This window comes from Cyphomyrmex costatus, unplaced genomic scaffold (assembly GCF_001594065.2).
Source record: "Cyphomyrmex costatus isolate MS0001 unplaced genomic scaffold, Ccosl1.0 scaffold123, whole genome shotgun sequence".
Classification (NCBI taxonomy): domain Eukaryota; kingdom Metazoa; phylum Arthropoda; class Insecta; order Hymenoptera; family Formicidae; genus Cyphomyrmex; species Cyphomyrmex costatus.
The window spans coordinates 2,291,949-2,313,806 of record NW_017275207.1 but is presented as its reverse complement, the minus strand read 5'-3'; the positions used below and the strand labels follow the sequence as shown (position 1 = coordinate 2,313,806).

The window sequence follows — 21,858 nt, the reverse complement described above, 5'->3', positions numbered from 1 at the left end:
CATTATTTGTTTAGGTAATATAAGTAAAATTGTTTCATAATTTCTAACAAATTATTTTAAAAATTTACACTCCTTGCACACAACATATGACATCGTATGAACATTCATGATATCTAAACGACTATTGTACAGATATCATGTTCATGCGACGTTTCTTGTTTAAATATAGATTCATATTTATATAAAAATAATGTTGAATATATCTCTGATATTAGAAACAAAAAATTTCGTGAGAGTATATGAATTCATTAAAATCACTATTATGCATTGTTGATTCAAAAGCAAGCAAATGCGAGCAGAAATTTTCGAAGAAAAAAAACTATGAAATGTAAGCGTTAAAAAAGCAAAAAGCGGTACGAAAAACATGTACGGAAGACATACATATATATAACAAAATGCGAAGATGTATAATACAAAATGTTAATAAAATATATCTAAAGTAAAGCGATCTCTATGCTAATAGCAATTAAACAAACATATTCAAAACAAATTTAGTGCAACATGAACAGGATTTCAGTCTGATCGTTTTAGTGATCAATAGCTTGATTCATGGCTAAAAACCTTTAAAAACTCACAGGATAGAAAGATGTTCTAAATCTCTTCGAACATACAACTGTGCCTCGATAATTTGCTATTATCTTGATCTTCATTATCTTCAGTTACCTTGTATATCTTAATTGTTAATTTCAAATTTTAGATTTTAATACTAGGACTACTACACTAGTTTAAATAAGTCGTATATATAAATCAAGTAAAATTTGTCTTATGTTATTTACTTTTATAATTTTTTGACAGATATTAATGAAATAAACTCAATAAAACAGTCATTTGTCGTGTAGTTTTTATTCTTATATATCTAGATAATGTTTCTTCTACTGAATCCATAATCATAAAATGTTCTAGTATTAAATCCGAGGTAATCCTTTATCCTATGTGATATGAACACATAGAACAAAGATAAATATTTCTATTATATCTTATCAAGACATCAGTAGCACGTTAAACACAAAATTTAACTTACCTGCGAATAATGGAATTGAAGAGCATTAAAGTATATTCTTTCAAATCACACAAATGCTATTAAACAATTTACCGAAATTCATTATACAAATATAAGTGAAAATGGTATTAAGCGATGTCTGAAGCAGCCAATTAAATCGTTATAAAATGTTCAGCAAAACTATTCATTCAAAGATCATTTGTTTATCTTAGATTACGTTTCATAATTCGCAATTTTATGTTTACAATAAAATGGATTACTGTAACAATGCAAAAAAGATTTTAATATTTACGATAAAATATATTTAAAAAATATTATAAACAAAAATGTAACACATATAGATTATTTTAGTATCTATATTTAGATTCTACACTTATGCATGTATTAGATACTTTTAAAGTTAATATTTAAATATAAAAATGTTTTTGATGTAATGTATATCAAAGAATTGCGAAGCTTTTAAGTAAATTTTTACTGAAAGTCTACAATTCTGAATAATAAATTAGATAACTAAATCCTACTGATTAATAATTTTTTTTAAAATTATTACAAATTGATTTTTCCTGAATTAAAATTATAATAGACGTATCGATATTATTCTCCAGATGTAAAAGCTTTGTAAATCAAAGTTTTGAGAGATAAAATTGGATTTTCGTAGATATGTAAAACAAACTATACAACTCATCGCGGAATCAAACAATCGCGAAATTCAATTGACAGGGTTATCGCGATGTATGTATAGGTAGATAGGACGAATCGCGATATAATTGAATATTGATCCCTGTGAAGATTTCAGTGAGATGACAGGCAATATGGCGAGAAACGATTCACTGATGAATGATCGCATAGCAACGATGAGTTTTTTGATAATAATGAGAGATAATACGAGAATATGCATTTTGCCAATATTAATAAAAATATTGTTCGTAAAAATATTGTACGTCATTTAAATAATGATCAATGTTTATAAGCTTCTGTTTCGTCACATAATGTTTTTGTTTATAATCGACAGAAAGAAATGTATGTTATTACAATACTGATATTTTCAATATTGCAGAGAAATACTAGACATTTTAAAATTTCTAAATATTTTTTCTTTATTACAGTATCAATTTTTAATATAAAACGTGTGTAATGTATTCTTTCTTTTTAATATAGATATAATTTCATGTAAGTACTTTATTTAAAAACGGTATATAATAATATAGTTATTATTATACAAATTAAACATTATAATAATATATTTTAATTTAAAAAAAATGTAAAAGTTTTAAATAACAATGAAATAAAATAAAAATACTATTATTAAATTTTTTTACTATAAATATTATTTATTTCTCTCATCAGTATATAAGTAAACTTTAAAAATTGTCAAATTTAATATAAATTTATTATTGTTCCACACACACTCCTCTTTCGCAATATTGGTTATTTAAAAATACATAAAATATGAAAAACTAGAACATTTATTATCCAACGGGAACACTACACTCTTTATTTAAATTTAATAAATTTCTGTTAACTTATTTTTATGGAAAAACAAATACTTTTTAGTAAAATAGAACCAAAAATGTTAAATATAACAGAATTATACAGAATTAATAATGATATACGTTTCAATATTGATGACGTTATAACTAATGGTTCAATACGAAAATATTTTCAATATGCTACTATAGTACATTCTCATTGGAACTGATTAAACTGCCACTTGAATATCAAATTCTATAAACGAACCCACGCATTTCCAGCTAATATCAAATCGCTTCTGCTAGGATATCCGCCGATAACTGGCTATCCTCGCGATTTATTGGAGCACGTACAATCGAATATCGCTTTCAGCCTGTCCCGTCATCCCTTTGTCCAAATCGTGTTGTTCACGCCCCGTTACTTTATATTCCCGGTGAAGCTATTCCGTTCGCGCTTGGCAAATTACACCTTCACTGTCAATGATCACTTACATTCGCGATTGAATCCACTGACACGTTTAGATACGCATCAATAACATATATTTTCTACATAGTTCTAGTAATAATAATTAAATAATAATAATAAAATCAGAAATACAATACAAATAAATAAATGAATGAATAATCCTGTTAATGATTATTCAAAAATTTTATTGCTAAATACCTAAATAAATTTATTGTATTGCTCTTTATATAAAAACATGATTTAACATAAAAACATACGTTTGAATTCGCTGACCTTTAAATTTACTGAGATAAGATAGAGAGAATACAGGTCTAGATTATAACATAACACATCAAACAGCAATTTCAGCAGTCTCAGCTAAAATTACTTATTTGTTGTAATATCTCACTGAGTTATCTTTTGTTACAAAGTATTGTAATCATATGTACAATGTGTAATTTATAATGATTCTATAATTCTTTTTATAATCGACCACCAATTAATTATTTTAAAAAGTAACAAATACTTTTCATTTGATTTAATTTTATTAACGTTATGTAAAATATTTCAATATAATCAATTAAACACAATCTTTCTTAAAATAGTAAATTTGGTTCCTTAATCTATAATTGAAACAATTTCAATCAATTGAATTATGATAGAAACACTATATCGGATTAATTAATAATCTAAATCTTTAAATGTTATCTATAGTAGAAAGATAGAGAAATATTACAAAGTTTCATTTCCGTACAATATTATTTCATGAAATTTTCATTGAAACTAATTGTTATTAATAAATATGTTAAACTTATTTATTCTAAAAAACAACTATATTTCCATTATTTCTACAATTTATTTAAAAGATTTAAATAAATCTTTTAAATGAAATCTATATATTACATATACATATAATTACATAATGTATTATTTAAATATATGATTTAAAATGACTTGATAAAAATTACAAGAATATTTAAAAAAATACCGGAAAAATATTTTAGAGTTAATATACTTTCATTTATATGTGAAATGGTAGACTGTGCGGAATGTCCTCGAATTTTTTATCAAATTTTTTGCGAGTTGCAAAATTTACACGTGTATATACATATAGACACACTAGTATTATCTTATCTATACGTAATGTACACAGAACATACGTTATCTATATCCCCTCTTTATTATGAACAGGAGATATAGGAACAGAAAATGGCAATACATACCTATATATGAGTGCACAATTTAATAACATTGACAAAATATATTTGAAATCTATTTATTAGAAAATAATTTTTTAAAATTCACTTTTGCAAATGTAAATAAATAATAAAACGTTTAATTTAAAAAAAATAAATCTAAATTATTATAATAATTAAAATTAAATAATTAAGTTTAATTCTAAATTGTTATTTGACAGTTATTTCTTTTTAACATTAGAATGTTAACAGTTTTAAGCAATAAAGTTAATTAAGTACTAAATTTAAAAAACTATAATACGTTATACATGCTTATATAATCTTCTCAAACACTCTGTAAAGATAATTACGAATTACGTGATTTATATCTCACATTATGTAACGAAACAGCAACGCCATTCTGTAGTAATAACAAAATATCGTTTTTTATTTAATAAAAAAATCCATAAATAAAAAACCACAACGAACGCGATCAGAATAGAGAGAACTGTTGGTCGATGGCAGCCATTCTGTCCATTCCTTGTCTTGTCAGCTTGGCACAAGCAAGATAAATGACGCGAGAACATGAAACATGGGGGAATACAGAGGAGAGAATGGTGTGAAAAGTGCGCGCCCAGACAATTCACAAAAGCGTAGAAAATCGATAATCGATACCCCGCTTTTCTCACTGTCGCACGCATGCCTTACCAAGGTTGCCATTGGAAAAGTTCTTTCCCGTTAATTCATTCGCAAAACGAAAAGCTGAAGCGCCGTGAAACAATGACAAATTTACATATATGGCAAAAAATATATATTTTTTTAATTAAATTAAGAAATTATAAAAGCAGAAATTAGAAAAAAAATTGTAAAAGCAGTAAAAGAACAAAATATGTATAATTAATAACTTTGTCTTATAATGATGCATATACAAAAAATATATATAAAGAACAACAATGGAATTGAACAACATACTTGAATCTCTAGAATATATAAATCTGCCATTGCTTTTAAGTGCTATTGACATTAAAGCTTCAAAAACTTTCGCAAATTGCATTTGTCAGAATTCAATGGCTTAGTTAAATTTGTACCTCTTTTCTCACTTTTCAAACTTCGTTACATCATTGAGCATGAATTAAGAGTTTTAATTGCGTAAGTCATTATATAAGTTATTATATACATTGATGCAACAATGTGCTTAAAAGTACAAAATCGTCATAAAAAAGATAATTTAACAGATGACAGTTATCAATTATTTGATTGTTAACTTGTTGACTCAATCAGTCAATTGTAGAATCATTTGACATCTCAGAATGTCGAAACAATTTCTATATGATTTTAAAAATATTATTTATAGCTTTTTAAACTTTTAGAATTCAACCAATAAATTATTTACTCAATTTTGCTAAGTTATCAGACGTAATTACACGTAACGGCTGCTGTTAATTATCTGTGTAAATCATCTTGTTGCAACTCAATGATTACAAAGGCAAAACCTATCGCTTGCATCATATCACGGACGGTTGATCCATTCAGGACGGACAAGGCAGGAAATGCATTCGACCATAAATTGCTTTGTCTCGATAAGCATTATAGATATTACAAAATAAACGATGCAAATTATTTAAAAAATTTAATAGTGTTAATAATTTTATAAACATAAAAATTTAAGACACACAATAAAAACTTTACAAATTAATATAAGAATAAATCATTAATTTATTAGTAAAAAAGTAAAGCAAAAATATTTAAAAATGTTAATGCAAGATATTTAACAGTTAAATAAAAAATATTATTGATACTACTTTTATTAATAATAAAATATTCATAAATGTGTATGTGTGTGTATGTTTAAACAAATTTAATGATAATAAAAAAAAATCTTTAACAGTGAATAACAATTAATATAGTAATATAATATCTTCTATTACGTTTGATTACATTCTCCTAAATAGGCATAAATTAAAAAAATTATATTTAAATGTTCTCATAAAAAATTTAAAAGTTTATAAATTATAAAATTGTAAAGTTTTGATAATAAATCTATCATAACATAATATAGATTTCGTCTGAAGTAAGGTCTCAGAAAATAAATATAATTACGCTATATTATATTACGTGTTAAATATATATTACTTACTATATATTAAGTATTTACCTTGTGTTAATACGATTGATCTAGTAATCTCTAACAGAACATATCATATTTTAGCATTTTTACTACATAAGAAAATATTTTTCAGTAAGCTTCAATTATAATACAAAATTATATTACACATAAACTTATATAACAACCTTATTAATAAACATATTCTAACTTTCTGTAGTTATTTTACAAATAATTTTTAACACGTATTATTTTAATAAACAAATTATTACAAAGTTTTTATTCGAATCATAGAATGTTTAAAATTTACTTTCAATTTTTATTTAAAGAATTTTTTCTGGTCCAGATGAATATTCAGCATTTCCGCCATTGAATCCTTCGACTTTAACGATCATTTCGTTTTTGCGAGTATCTTATTTAGCGGAGAAATGAACTTTGCAGCAAGAGCAACCTTGAAGGCAAAAAATCTCGCGGCAGCCGCTTTAGCTGCAATTTATTGTACCTCCTCCGAGGTGGTTCGCAAAGTGAGAATACGACCGACCTCTGGACTCGTAAGTAGGAAAAGAAGGCCTTAGATCGCGATTGCAGTAGTCAGAATGATCGCAACAAGCCATCACGAATTCGTTGCCATCTGGACCGCGCAGCGTACTGTTTGTGATGCACCAGACAGAGTACTCAGTATCCGGAAAGAAGTTCATCTTATTGTAACACCTGGGAAAATAATTTACATAACGAGTACTGCCGCGGACCAGACTATGGCGTTCATGTCGCCGAAAAGTGGAAACAATCCACAGCTGCCGTAAACTGTAAAATGATATGTTTGTGGAGATAGCGGATAAATCAGCGGATATATCAGCGAATCCCTGGAATAGAAATTTCAAATTTTGGTAGGACAATATCCAATTGAGATAAAGGGAAGTAAAGGAATGCTAATGGCAGCATTTTAATTGGCTCAATATGCTACGACGCAGAGTTTAATAAGCTGCAGAAAAATAATTAGCATACATCAGACTTGATTGCATTAGACTTTTAATTGTGATTAATCGATTTCCTTTTCCGTTTATATTAGCTATAAAAACGTAATGTAGAGACATAACATAACTCAAAATTTATAGATATAGTTTGCAACGAGAAGAATAATAATTAATCAAAGAATTAACTAACCAAAGCAGTCAATGCAATTAAATCTTTAAAAAAATCTATATAAATCTAAAAATAAGAAAAAATTGTAAAAGTATTATAGAAAAAACAAAAAGCAATCGTAAATTTAAAAAGTTTTATATTTCAATAATAATTAAGTATATTTTAATAAAAATTAAATATATTCAATAAAAAATTGAAAAACATCACATTCTTAGAAACACCACATTTTTCAGTTGCATACATATGTGTAAGCTAATATGAGAATATACATATATACAGTATTTTATAACTTTTGTATCAAAGTTTCATACATGGATATTATCTAATAAATTTGAAAATTATTTTCAGTCTCTGATGAGATTAATTAGAGATTCTTTCCTTTTAGAATTCATTAATTTGTAGACATTCTGATAATACATCTTAAATTACATTTTTATCTTAATAAAATAAATTTAAAATAAACTAAAGTTTTGAAAAATAACAAAACTTTACATTTCAGTTTATTTTAAATTTCATTTAATATTACATAAATAATAGAAAATTTTTGTAAATTTTAATTTTTTAAGGAAATTAATTTTATTGAATAATTTTGTTTAAAAAGAAAGATACAAAGAATAATAAACAAAATAAAATTTGTTAAAAAATTTTTAAGCTAATACAATTTTTACAATACAATTGTATTACTTAAAATTCGTAAAAACGTTGATTATATCTTATTTATTATATACTTTACAGAAAATAAAAAGGAAAAAATATCATCTACGTACCTCTCAATTTTACAAAAGTATTCAATAGTATACAAAGACAATAAATGTAATACATAAAGTCAGAAGGCATGCAAAAAAGAAAGTATAGTATTTCAATCATATACCATGTAGAGAATACGAGCTTATAATTATATCAAAGTCTTCACTTTATTTAGTAAGTGAACTTGTAAATAGCTGTTTTTATGATATTGTGTGATCTACTTATGTTCTACTTTAACCCTCACAATCTTAAGAAAATTTCTTAAATAATATTGCAAAAGTTAAAAAACTTGATATGAGCTGCAAAAGGTACATTATAATAATAAAATATATGTATACTTTAAAATAACTTAAAAACAAATCTACGAGTAAGAGAATAAAATAATAAGTCTAATCACACATATAATGTCCTTTTGTAGAAAAATTGAATTTCTCATGTCAACTTTTTAAATATTTCTTGATATAATAATAGATCAAGTCATTTTTTTTTAAATGTGTATAATACATTTTTGTTATAATTAATAAAGAAAACTGCAAATCTTGCAGAAAATCTGAAGGTTACTACGGGAGGCGGGAAAGATATTTACAAAAGCCACCCTTTCTCAAGTGGGTTACGCTATCAAAGTTACTATAGGACGACAGCACTGTCGTTAAAGAGTGCAGAGAAGACAGCTATGACAACATGCTACCGGTCCTTTCCGAGTTCACTCAGGAGAATTTCCGGCATACAAAAAAAGTGTACAGGAGAAAATCACCTTGAAGCGACTACAAGCTCCGAAGGTGGCAAACATATCGATAGAATATGTCACAATAGCATATATTACCATATCTTATCCAAATTTATTATCTTGTTCGTTATCTCATTTTTTCTTAGAGAGAGAGAGAGAGAGAGAGAGAGAGAGAGAGAGAGAGAGAGAGAGAGAGAGAGAAAGAGAGAGAGAGAGATGTTATTTATTTTATATTGATTTCAACATGAATTTAATTTCGAGATCTTTTTAGATGTCATTTTCCAGTTTATGTGCACCAAATGTAAATATAATGTAAATGTGATGTAAATAATATATGTGTGTGTGTTGCTTAGAAAAATAAAAAAACTAAAGAAGTAATAGAAAGTGATAAAATGTTGAACGATTATTGATCACGCTTTTTGAACAACTTTTTACTGCGTAAAGCGAGATACAACGTAGTGTTCGTTTTAATGAAAATAATTTTATACGTATTTATACGCAATACGATAAAAATACGAAGAGAAATAATCTAAAACACACATACGTAACAAAAACGCATGATAATAACATACGTTAATTAAATATTATTAATATTGATAATATACTAATGTACTATTTTTTGTAGCTTACTTTTTGACATTTATTTAATTAAACATTTAATAAAGATAAAAATTTAAACATTTAATTCTTTTATAGTAACAATCCAACAATGGAACTTTACAATATTTCATTGTAGTTCGAAAATCGCAATATAAAAAAGTTCAGCGTTTTATGCTATGTTGGACGTAACAAACGACAAAAGAGAATGGCGCAAAGCTCATCCATGAATACGCAAATAGTGCGTTATATATACGCGTCTACGTCTACTAGCGCGTGTATAGCAGAGTTTCAGAAGCTTTCTATTCTTTATACAATATATATAGTGCACATGACTTTGTACGGATATAGAAAACTATACAATGTGCCAAAATCATCGGTCGATATTTCAGGAGATAAATTCTTGAATTGACTTTATGTGAAGTAATTCTTCATTTCTAACCTCGTTTCTAACATAAAGATACAAATATTTTTAATTTATAAATAATTTAAAATTAAAAAAGTTAAAAAATTAAGATCCGCACAAACAATAAATACATGACTCATTTTTATCAAAAATTAAAATGGCTCATTTAAAGGTCTCAGTTAAAAGATAATTTAATATTAAAAATGTATAAAATGATATTATTTGAGCTTTCATCAGAAAAAAATGGCAGATTAAAATTATATACTCCTAAAATATCATCAAATAATTTTTAGACACATTTCGTATAAAAATACATAGATAACGGTGGCGGGAACGCGGCAGACAGCGTATCAGAAAAAATCCGAAACGATAATGCTCGAGCAAAACAAAGATATATACATTGGCAGGGATCGTGATGTAATACTCTATTCCGACCATAGAAAAATAACTCATGGCTTCACTAATTCTCCGTTAAGCTATATAAAAACGTTCTAACCGTTACTTGAACCATTTCTACTTTATCAAACAACAGAAGTTGCTTCATATTGCACATAATTTATTGCAATATTATTATCTCTTTTTTATTTTGTAAAATGTTTTAAATTAAATTTTTATTGTAATAAAAATTCTTAAATTTGTTTGTTAAAAATTTAGCAGATTTAACTTATTTATGAAGAAAAAATAGAATGTAAAATAGCTATACTGAAAATAGATTAATATAATAATATTGTTTCTTTTGATTGCAAACATTCCTACAAATAATTAAATTAGATACGTATATTTTATTATGAATATAATACCATATTATATATTATTTGAAATATTGTATATCTTAAACTTGCGATTAAGCGAGTACTGGGTACTTTTATGCGAAATATACGTCCACAAAATTAAAAAACTTTATTGAATATAATTATTTATTTTATTTAAAGTAGCAACAAAAAGAACACAAAAATTTAATTATAATCATTCATCAGTAATATATGGTATAAGTCAATATAATGAAGTTAATTGAAGGTCAACTTATATGAACACACAAAAGTTTAACTATTTCGGAAGTTACTGCGAATAGAGCTGCCCCTTTAACGCTTTAAGTAAATAGTTGCGTGGGATAGGTCAAACTAGCTTCTAACTTGGAAACAGTTTCTTTGCCATATACACAATTGGGTGTTTCGCTTTCACTCGATCTTGTTAATCTTGGTTTAAACATTTTTAGAAATTTTTCCATATATAATATATACTATATCTACATATTACATCATGAATATCAAGTTTATAAATAATCAGGGAATGGAAGTAACTCGTTACTTGTAACGAAGTTACAGTTACAAGTTACTTTTTTGGTAACTTTACTGGTAACTGCGTTACTTTCTTTTTTTGGTAACTGTAACGGTAACGAGTTACATTTTTTGGGTAACGGTAACGAAATTTACAGTTACTTTTGTCGTTACTTTGCACACGATTGAACACGGTTCGATTGGATACATGCTATTTACAGCGCTTATCAATAAGACTTGAAAGCCCTTAGACATTCGGCCGTATGATTCAGTAATTATTTTACACTTCTATCTTCTATGTAATACATAGGACATACAAATATTTCAGTTTGCTGCATATTTTACAGGTTTTAGAATTACAAAATTGTGTTTAAAAAAAATTAAAAAATAAATTAAATAATAGTAAAATGAGAATGGCTACGAACCCAAAAGCGAAACAGTTTAAAAGACGATGACAATAAGTGTGGAAACGTCGTTTGTTTTTATCTTGTTTTATCCATGTTGTTGTTCTAATATATATTTATACATTTAATTACATTGTCATCGTCGTTCTTATCGGAAATAAACTGTTTCATTTTTGGCTCGTAACCCTTCTCATTTTACTTTTATTTAATTTATTATTTGAGCCATTCTACATTGTTTTTTTTTTTTTAATAAAACTATATATATATTTGTCAGTATTACATATAAAAAAAAATGCAAAAGTACATTTTTAAATTAATTTTAAAAAAGTAACGGAAAAGTAACGAAAAGTTATTTTTCAAGTAACGGTAACTGTAACGAGTTACTTTTAAAAAGCGATAACTGTAACTGTAACTAATTACATTTTTTACTCGGTAACGAGTAACTGTAACTAGTTACTTTTAAAAAGTAACTTTCCATTCCCTGTAAATAATCATGCAATATGTTTAATTACACTGTGCAACAAAATTTGATCTCTTTATGAAACAAGTGTAAATAATCATTTCTAATGTATTTTTGTTTTTCACACGAATTTGTCGTCCAAAAACTATCACGTGACAAACAATTTGAAAAATATAACGTTATAGCATCAGCAGCGATCTTTTTTGCAAAATTTCGTTACTACGAAAGTTTCGTTACGCGAAGGTATCAACTCTTAACTTATAAATTAATTTTGTTCTGTTTTGATATTATTTTTCGCTTTTGAAACGTAGCAATTTAAAAGTACATAACTCTTTTCCCTAATAATTAATACATAGAAAAGACACATTTTATTCCATCTTAGTATTTGCATTTTATAGCATTTTATAGAACGAAAAAGTGCTTTTATACTTACATGATATAACTAGATCATATTAAATCAAGATATGAAATTAACAAAAATACAATATGGAAGATTGTAACAATCTCATGTTGCAAAGTGATGTTGAACAGTGTTATTAAACGTTGTCAGGACTCATTGGCATAATTTTCACAATTAATCTTTTTAAACAATTAATTAAAACGTATTAACATAATGAAAAAATATGTTTTTCTACATTTCCATACGATTCTGTGTAATTATACTGTATAATTTTTACGTAGAAAATAAAATACATACTAACATGTTACATTGTAATCAGCTTTGTGGTACCTTTATAATGTGGTAAACTGATATATCATAGTATAACTTATTTGTACAACAAACTTCACATTAAATTAATGAAAATGTAATAGATATAAAAAGACAGACGGCGCAGACATATTCTTGATAAAGATTGTATCTTTTAAAGTTATTTTGTAATAATCAAATAATAAAATTACAAAATAACAAGTATAAATTATTTTAAATGCCACTTGTTTTAATATAAAAATATTAAATATAAAATATGTTATCGAAGTAAAATTGTAATTTAACTCTGAATGTTTATGCACTTATCACACGAGATAACAGCAAATCAAGCTAAATATGAATCAACATATCATCCTTACATATGATTTCACAATTATTTTATTATAATTTAATATTATTATTCAGAATAACATGTCGTATAATAATAGAAACTTTTTTTTACCAATACGTCACTCATATTGTATTTTCCAAAACCGAAAAACGTTAATACAAAATTTTGAAATGCTCAAAAATTTACTGGCTTTCTCTTAAATAAACTTTTTTCCTTTTTTCATTGTAACATTTGTTTGATTTCAATTAAACATAAGAAAAAAAAATGTATATCATAAAAGATATATTGTAGTACTTTTCCATTGTTTCTTTCTATAAATACATAAATGCATTGCCGAATTGCCTCTTATGCCAACAAGCCCCAGTCTCTTTTCAAATTGGTTAAATAGACCGGTATAGATCTATAACAAAAAAGAACTAAAACTCCGAATTCAAAATACAGCAAGAATATATTTTACAAATCGTTTTGCAAAGATAGAGACATATAGAGGAAAAAAAAAAGAAAGAAAGTGAGAAAAGTGAGTTGCAACTAAAGCCCGTGCCACCTGCAGAGTTTTCGTAACTTCCAGGTCTGTTTGGACTATACCTTCATTGTTGCTAGGGTGTAGCGGAGGTTTGAGATCCTTATTGCAAAAATCCTCTTTGTTGCAGCACTCGATGACGAAGGTCGTGTTTCGCGAGTCGCTCGTCATGCAGAAGATGCGCGGCTCGGGCTGCGACGCCGGCAGGTGTTTATGCACGCACCTTCAAGCCGATTTTGCACCAATTTCAAAAAACGAGGTGAGGAGAACTCGGGATAGCGCGCACGACGCGTTCGCATCGAGGCACGAGATATCAAGGAAATTCGTATTATTGCGGTTTTACGGCAAAAACGCAAACGGGGATTCAATCCCTTGGTAGCATGACAAAAAAGGATTAGCGCGCTTCTAAGGCTGCGTTCTAAGTCTGTTTCTATTTATATATTGTCGATTATCTTCTTATGTTATTTAATATAATTCAAACATGTTAAATGACTCAAAAAAGTAAACGTTCACAAGTTAAACTTTTTTAAGTTTTAAGACTTTTTTTATGAAGATACTCTGTGTGTATATAGTTAGTATCCTTTTTTATTTCTTTTCTTGTTAATATATTTTACTTTTTATAGTACATCTTTAAAAATTTATTTTCTCTACAAATTTCTAATACTTTGATTTCAATTATATAATATTATATTCATTTCATCGAGCTATCGAAACTATTAAAAATCAATCCTAATGTTTGGTCAAACCTACTTTACTTTTTTGATATATCGACCGACTTTTGTTAATTTGCCTATGACTGCATTCCGTTGCACGTATATCATCCATGAGATATCATTTTATCCTTGTTTAATACTCTGCAAACAAGGATAAAATAATACCTCATGCCCATTATACGTGCAACAGAACGCAGCCTATGTGACGGCAATTTCTATAGTTATTATTTCAATTACAATTATCACTGTTATTAAGAATTTTCTCGTTCAGAAATTGCTTTTTAATAGAATAAATTTTGTTTAACTCTTGTAACAATAAGATATCAATAAAAAACTAAAAGTCATGTTGAATAATTTAATTATCTACTTATGTAATTGTATATTTACATATATTATCTTTTAACTGATAGTAACGCGATAATATTTTGCTAAGCACACGTTGGAAACGCACTCATTGAGTTACTCCGCGTCACAATCCATAAATGCGGATACTATCGAGGGAACAGGGCGGAGGGGGGGGGGGGGAGAGATCACCGAGCAAACTCCAGCAAAATCGAGAGAAAAATACTCAAAAAAAAAAAAACCGGGAGAGGATGCGAGAGCGGGAGTTGGTAATCGGGAGGAGCAAATCCGCAACACCGTGCAACTCAACACACTCTCGTGATACCTGACATGTGGGGGTAGCCAGTGGTAGCGTATCTTCGTGATTCCTGAAATTCTGCGACTCCTGTCGGGGTAGCATCGGGGGCGCACAACGGCGTATATAACGCGGAGACTCGCGTCGACTCGCGACGCGAGTCTTTCTATCGATCGGGTTTGTTCTACTACAGTAACCCCGGCGAACTCGAGAAAAGGACAATCTCTCTCTCGGTTCGTCGAGAACGCGTCAGATCGCCGGAAACGATCTTTAAAGCAGGCACATCTCGCACATTCTAAACAAATTGAACTCGGCACAGCAAAGAAAATGTGGGTTAGGGGCAAACTGTAGACATTACAATGCAATATGTGTTAGTTGGAGTCTGTCAAACTTGGCTATAATTCTACGAAAAAGCTCAGTATTTCACATACTTATAAAAAATGTTATTTCTTTATCTGTCTCTTGTACTGTTTTGGATTAATAACTATGGAAACGACACACGTATGCAAGATAAATTATTGCTCCTATAGTTATTAATGATTTATAAGTTAAAAAATATTTTAATTCGTTGCTTTCTTATCGATTTTTTAATTCCAGTATAATTGAAAAAATATTTTTTAATAAAAAATACAATTAATTTCTTATTTATTGAGTACTTCAATTACCATTACTATATCACATCGAGCATGTTCTTCCATATAATAGTTTAATTATTACTCTTACTAGAAAAACATTAAACAAAACCATCTGTTTTATAATGCTCGAAATAATTTCAATTTCATTAATATCTTTCGGATGTAAATATGTATCATCGTCATGTAGAATTTCATTCGTAATATATGTATGTAAATCGCACTTTATAGCGACATACGTACGCGTCAAGGTGAGCCACAACACGCGTCGTGGTTCGATCATCGTGAATCACTTGCGAACTGCCGAGTATGAAATATCTCAGACGGTCTCAGTCGTCATACATATCTTACTCTCTCTGACGCAAATACTTGCTGATTTGAGTTCGATCGCGTGGTAATTGATTCCACGAGACGAGCCTCCGAAAGGCGTTAGTATGTTCGTCAATAACGCGAGAGCATGGAAAACAGAGTCAAATTATTAACATCATATTATTAACATACAACATAAAAGTAGTCGACTTAAGACGAAAATCAGAATTTATTTATAAAATAAAAATAGAAAATAAATTTATGTTAATTATATTTTATGCATACATTTGAAGAATAAAGTTTAACTCAATAATTGTTTTAATATAAAAAATATGAACTCTATTTTTTGAAGTATTGTGCAATAAAAATTATATATTAAACGTAGTACAACGATTTTAAAATCAGATTTTTAAATCAGATTTGCACTTATATACTAAATACACATTAGAAAGTATAATTCTACAGTTACTGTTATTTAAAAAAAAACAATCAAGCGGAATAGGATTGTTAAAAAATCAGCAAATTTTTTTCAACATCTTATGAATAAATTAAATGTATCTAATACTTTTATTCATATTTAATTAAACGCAATTTACAGCGCAAATATAAATAAAGATGTTAAAGAATTCTTTACAAAAGAGTATGTTAAAAACAACATTAATAATTATTAATAAAGTAATTAATAATCTTAGTAAAAAAATTTTCTCATTGCTTATATTTTTTGTTTTGTCTCCATTTTCACATAACTTCGCAAAAAAATTTGTAAATTGTATATTGTATTTGATTAATTAAAATAAATGCACGTATAAAAACAAGTGGATCTAATTTAAATTATATATATTTTTTTTTCTATCGAAAGGTAAACGTGTTAATACAGATATATAAAATCACAAAAATTAAATGGCTATTAAATATGCGATAACAAACGTATGATAAAGATTTCTATCACGTTGTTATTTCTACGAAAAATACGGTAATTATATTTTATACAACAGCACATTTTTCTCAATTGTAAAAAAACTCATATTACCGATATCGTGTAATTTTGACCATTTAGAGACGTATTTTTCCTGTCGTTTATTCTTGTTATTTTAAAAATCATGCTGTTCACTCGATTTTTGTGGGGTTAATTTATGACATTACATAGTAATGAATAGTTAAATTATGCACACAGGTATACAGAAAGTAAAAATCCTCATTAATCGCGAACCCTTGGAAGAATACCTGAAGATAATTCAGACGAGTTGGGAGATAGTAAAACTGGGTATAAATTCAGGTTGCAGAGATCTTTATCGCAGCAAATCCGCGAGAGATAGGTGCCTGGCTTGCTGTTGCAGAAACGGGGTGCTTCCGGCGGCAGCCAGTTGCTTCGATCAAGGCACCTTTTACAACATCACAATTCTACTTTAATCCGGAAAACTTACGCAATGATCTTGATTGATATGCCAAAATTCAGAAATAATATATTTGTGTAGAAACATCTTCTTTTTGTGAATAATTATGTTACAGATCTTAATTTTATTATTTTTCCCTTAAGAAACTACGATTTGCTTGTAATATTAATAAATTGCGAATTTCTAGGTTTCTTTTGTATTATAATTCTAATTTTCTATGATATGCATGTATTGATTTTACACATACAATGCATTATAATTCTATATATTTATATATAGAATATAAATACTTATTATAATTTTTATGTAATGAAAAGCTTAAAAAAATGATATAATTCGCATTTATTTCCTCTATCTAAAAAATAAGTAAAAATATCTGCGACTCTCGCTTTGACTTTAATTTATTTTTGTTAGATCGATATATTCTGAAATCTCAACACATACGACGCGAATTCGCATTTGTGACGCGACACGTCAATTTATTTTGCATTCATGCTATCGCATATAAAATTGCCTCGTGCTGCTTTCACGCTACGGCCGGATCAAGTAATCTCGGTCGCGCTATTTTCAATGCGATCTCCGGCCGAATTATCCGAATTATCCGTCTGGCGCATTAAGCATTTAGGAGCCGTCCGCACGTCTGCGACCTCAGATCGTTGCATTGGTTGGACTGTCTCGGTCGATCTTGTTTAACTTTTAAGAGTGCATCATTTTCAAATTGGAATCTTATAATCTTTACACTGTTAATTATTAAAATATGAATCCATATCGCATCTTTTTAAGTATATAATGCGTTTACGTTTACAAAATTAAAAAGAAAGCAATGGAAATAGACAACATAAATTACACAACATTTAAATAATGATTAATCTAAAATAAAAATTATGAAAATAAAAAATAAAAATTATGAAATTAAATGTTATTTAACGTTATAATAATTTTTGAAATAATATTGTAAAACTTCTGCATAGCGACACAATATTGATTACATATTATCTATAGCACTAGATTTTCGTCCTTCGATACGATGTACCATCGAGCATCATCCATGATAAAGAAAATGTTGATCTTTACAGGGTCGAAGGTCGAGTTTATAGTATACTTTGTACATACATATTGCGTTATCTTTTCAACTGTTGACCTCTTTGATCATGGTGAACGTTTATAAACTTTTCTAAAACTATTGTTTAGATAAGTGCACTTATACATTATTTGCACTTATACATTATTAAAGATATCGATAAAATTGCTTTATAATATCAGATGACAACAAATAAAATTGCAAAGCTTTAGAATTAGCTTTGTATATTTTTAAAATTACAGCTTTTGGTATATTATACAATTTTTGAGAGACAGAATTTTTAAATAAATGTTTAATAAAATAATAAACATATATATTATTATTAATAAAGTAAAGATAATGAACATTTATATAATTTAATTTAACAGATATAATTCTGTTCCAGCGACTCTTTACAACAAGTACTTTTTATTATAATTGTTCCAAATAAAATTTAAAAAATAAAAAAAGATGTACAGTACTATTGTTCAAGTAAAATTAGACTATTCTTTCCTTTCTCTTTTATCATTCATCTATAAATTTTTATTTCAGAATAAATTCAATTAAATATTTACATAAATCATGTGTGTAGAAAATAATCTTTATAGTTAAATTCAATGATTTGATGAGTAATTATTCGAGGTATCAATTATTCAAGAAATCAGATCTCTTTTTCTTCATTTTATGCTTCTTAAGAAGAGCATTGAATTGCATTGAATAATGCGTTTCATATTCTTCATAACATAATAAAAGTTCATTTATCCGTAGTATTTTAATCAATATTTGGAACAATTGTCAAAAGTGCATCGTATACATTCATTTTTAGCGATATGCTCGTTCGTATTTTTTATAATGCATTTTGAAAATGACTGCCCCTAGTGTCGTCTCATCTGTTTGGATTGAATTGAAATTTGTATATGGCTACCCCCACGCTTGCGCGTAAGAAACTTCCTCGACGTATTCGAAATCGATACCGCGGAAGAAGGGAAGGTAACATCGAATTTCGCCCCGAGTTTGCCCTGCGATCAATCGCGTCCAGAATTTCCTTGCATGGCTCATAAAACGGTCGAACTTGAAGTTTTGCCACGCATCGCAGCGTTCTGTAGCGTTACCAACGCGACGACTAACCGACAACAATAATTTATTTCCGCCGAAAAGGGCGCTAATCATGGCCCGGGCGAAAGCGTGGAGTGGAAAAACCGGCTAAATGTTCATTCGTGGAAATCAGAGGGCATCGATCGCAATGTCCAATTATGTGAAACCGAAGACCGTCGTTCAATAGATATGCTACGTGGCATTTCTCACGAATAATCATTGACCTGAACCGTTAAGTTTTATATGTGATAAACATTAACATAAGGAAGTTCTCAGTTATAATAATATTCTAGCTATCTATTATTTACGCAATGATCCAATTAGACAGATGAAGATGTCTCATACGGATCGTTGATTTAAAATTTAACAAAAACGCTAAAACAAATTAAGTTTTAACAATATAATAGAGCTTTTAAAAATATATACATATAACGTATATATTATGTATATATGTATAATAATAAAAAATAGAAATTTATAAAAGTAAAAATTAGAAATACATAATTTAAATTTATGTATGTATTTCTTTTTAGGATATGCACGCGTGCGTATCATTATCTATAAATCTAAAATTTATTATAAATTCTAAAATAAAAAAGTACGCTTATATAATATAAATTTCTCAAAGAAATATAAAAATGGATTTTAAAGGTAAAAAATCTATTAATGCTAATAGAAGTTTATGGATGTATTTAAAAATAATTTAATTGAAAAGGAATATATTTAAATATCAAAAAAATATACAAAGATTTGAAATAAATTTATGAGTTAACAAGTTAATAATGGTAAAACAAATCAAATCAAATAAAAATAAAAGAACAACTTGATAAGAAAATCTTTTGAAACAATCGCGTATCTAAGTAAACGATGTTGCAAGTTTTATTTTAACATTGATTATACAATGTTATCGTAATGTATTACAATATCTATCAGTTCATACGATAAATATTATAGATAACGCAAAAAAACCGGATCTGTTTTGTTGAGAAAATTTAAAATCTGCGCTAAAATATTGTCATTAATCGCTTACCAACAAATATCAGTCCAAACACCATAATGACTATTCAATTCATTATGTATGTCAATTTATTCGTGTTAAATCTTTTTTTTTTTTAAAGAACTATGTTTTGATCCTAATTGATTGTGATTAATAATTCTTTTTAATATTCAATAATCTAACCTTAATTAATTAATATACTGAAAATTGACACATTAAGTAATAAAGTTTAGTAGTGGAGAAAGTACATATAATTTTTATGGGAGATCGGAAGAACTTGCCGGTGTCCATCAAATACTATTTGATTGACGGCAATCTACCGATGATCAAGGAATGAGCCAATAGAAAAGAATTTTGTAAATCGCATACGCTTATAAATGAAATTAACATGCAAAAACGTTACCTTCGAGCATGCGAAATGACGTTGTTTTTCAGGCTTGTACTGGCAAAACAATAACCATCGGTTTCGCAAGTGAAATTTGCTTCCGGACATATATCGCAATAGCACTTCAGTAGTCCTAAAATCAAAATAAATTCATTTAAGTTACATAAAGTATAGACAAAGTTTTTATTATTAGTTTAGGCATCATGCTTCTCTATTTGTTAGCGATATGCCAATAATATTAAATTAACAGTAGATTTGATTAAACTATTATAAATTATCATGTTTTATTTCTTACAGTTTATGAACTTATAAAAAAAATTTCAAAATTTATTTTAAATTAAATATTATAATTTCTTTCATTTTTCTCTTATTTCTTTTATTTTCTTTTATTTTTGTTATGAGTACACATCATTATTGCATATCATCATTTTTAAAAATATTGTTATTGGTTTATAATAATATAATCACATCAATAAATATTAACATAATCATAAATGTACATAGATTAATATTTTCCTACTTTTCTTACATAGACTTTTGTGACTAAATATCTGAATTATTTGACGATATATCGAATTCTAGGTGAAAAAGCGCTTGCGTGGTTCAGTATGGTATGAAAGAAATATAGAAAAGAAAATATTCTCGTGAAACGCTATACAGCACTTACCACAATTGAGAGAAGCAGTTTATTTTACGATAATATAACATCGTAAGTTTTACAAATATTGACATACAATTTTTAAAATACATCAAGTACTTATCAATTCCAATTACTCTTTAAGATAAATTTAGAAATTTGTACAAGTGTGTTTATTGTGTAGAATTCTGGAAAACCATCAAGAACACTTAAAAAAAAAAAATAAATAAAAATCTAAAAATGTATACAAAAATACGTTTAAAATTTGGAATCTAACAAACTATATAAGATTAACAAATTAAACAATAAAGAAAAAATTAAGATATTTAAAAAATATATACAATAAATTTAAAGAATATAAAAATAAGTCTGACAACAATATATTATATTGTGATCGATGGCCTTGCCACTTTTTATGAGCTTTTTGTTTGCCAAACTGAAAAGGAGAAAATAAACAACGCGTAAAAAATGACGAACACAAAAAA

At 27.4% G+C, this 21,858-nt stretch overlaps 1 protein-coding gene across 1 annotated transcript in view; it reads right to left on the bottom strand.

The window, feature by feature from the left end:
- Positions 1-21,858, bottom strand: part of babo (TGF-beta receptor type-1 babo) — a 33,606-nt gene that overhangs the window by 3,868 nt on the left and 7,880 nt on the right. The window contains exons 2-3 of the mRNA XM_018549447.1: positions 20,755-20,869; positions 6,696-6,904 (exon numbers count right to left, since the gene is read on the bottom strand). Coding sequence (XP_018404949.1) covers positions 6,696-6,904; positions 20,755-20,869 — 324 coding nt within the window. The remainder of the gene's footprint in view (positions 1-6,695; positions 6,905-20,754; positions 20,870-21,858) is intronic.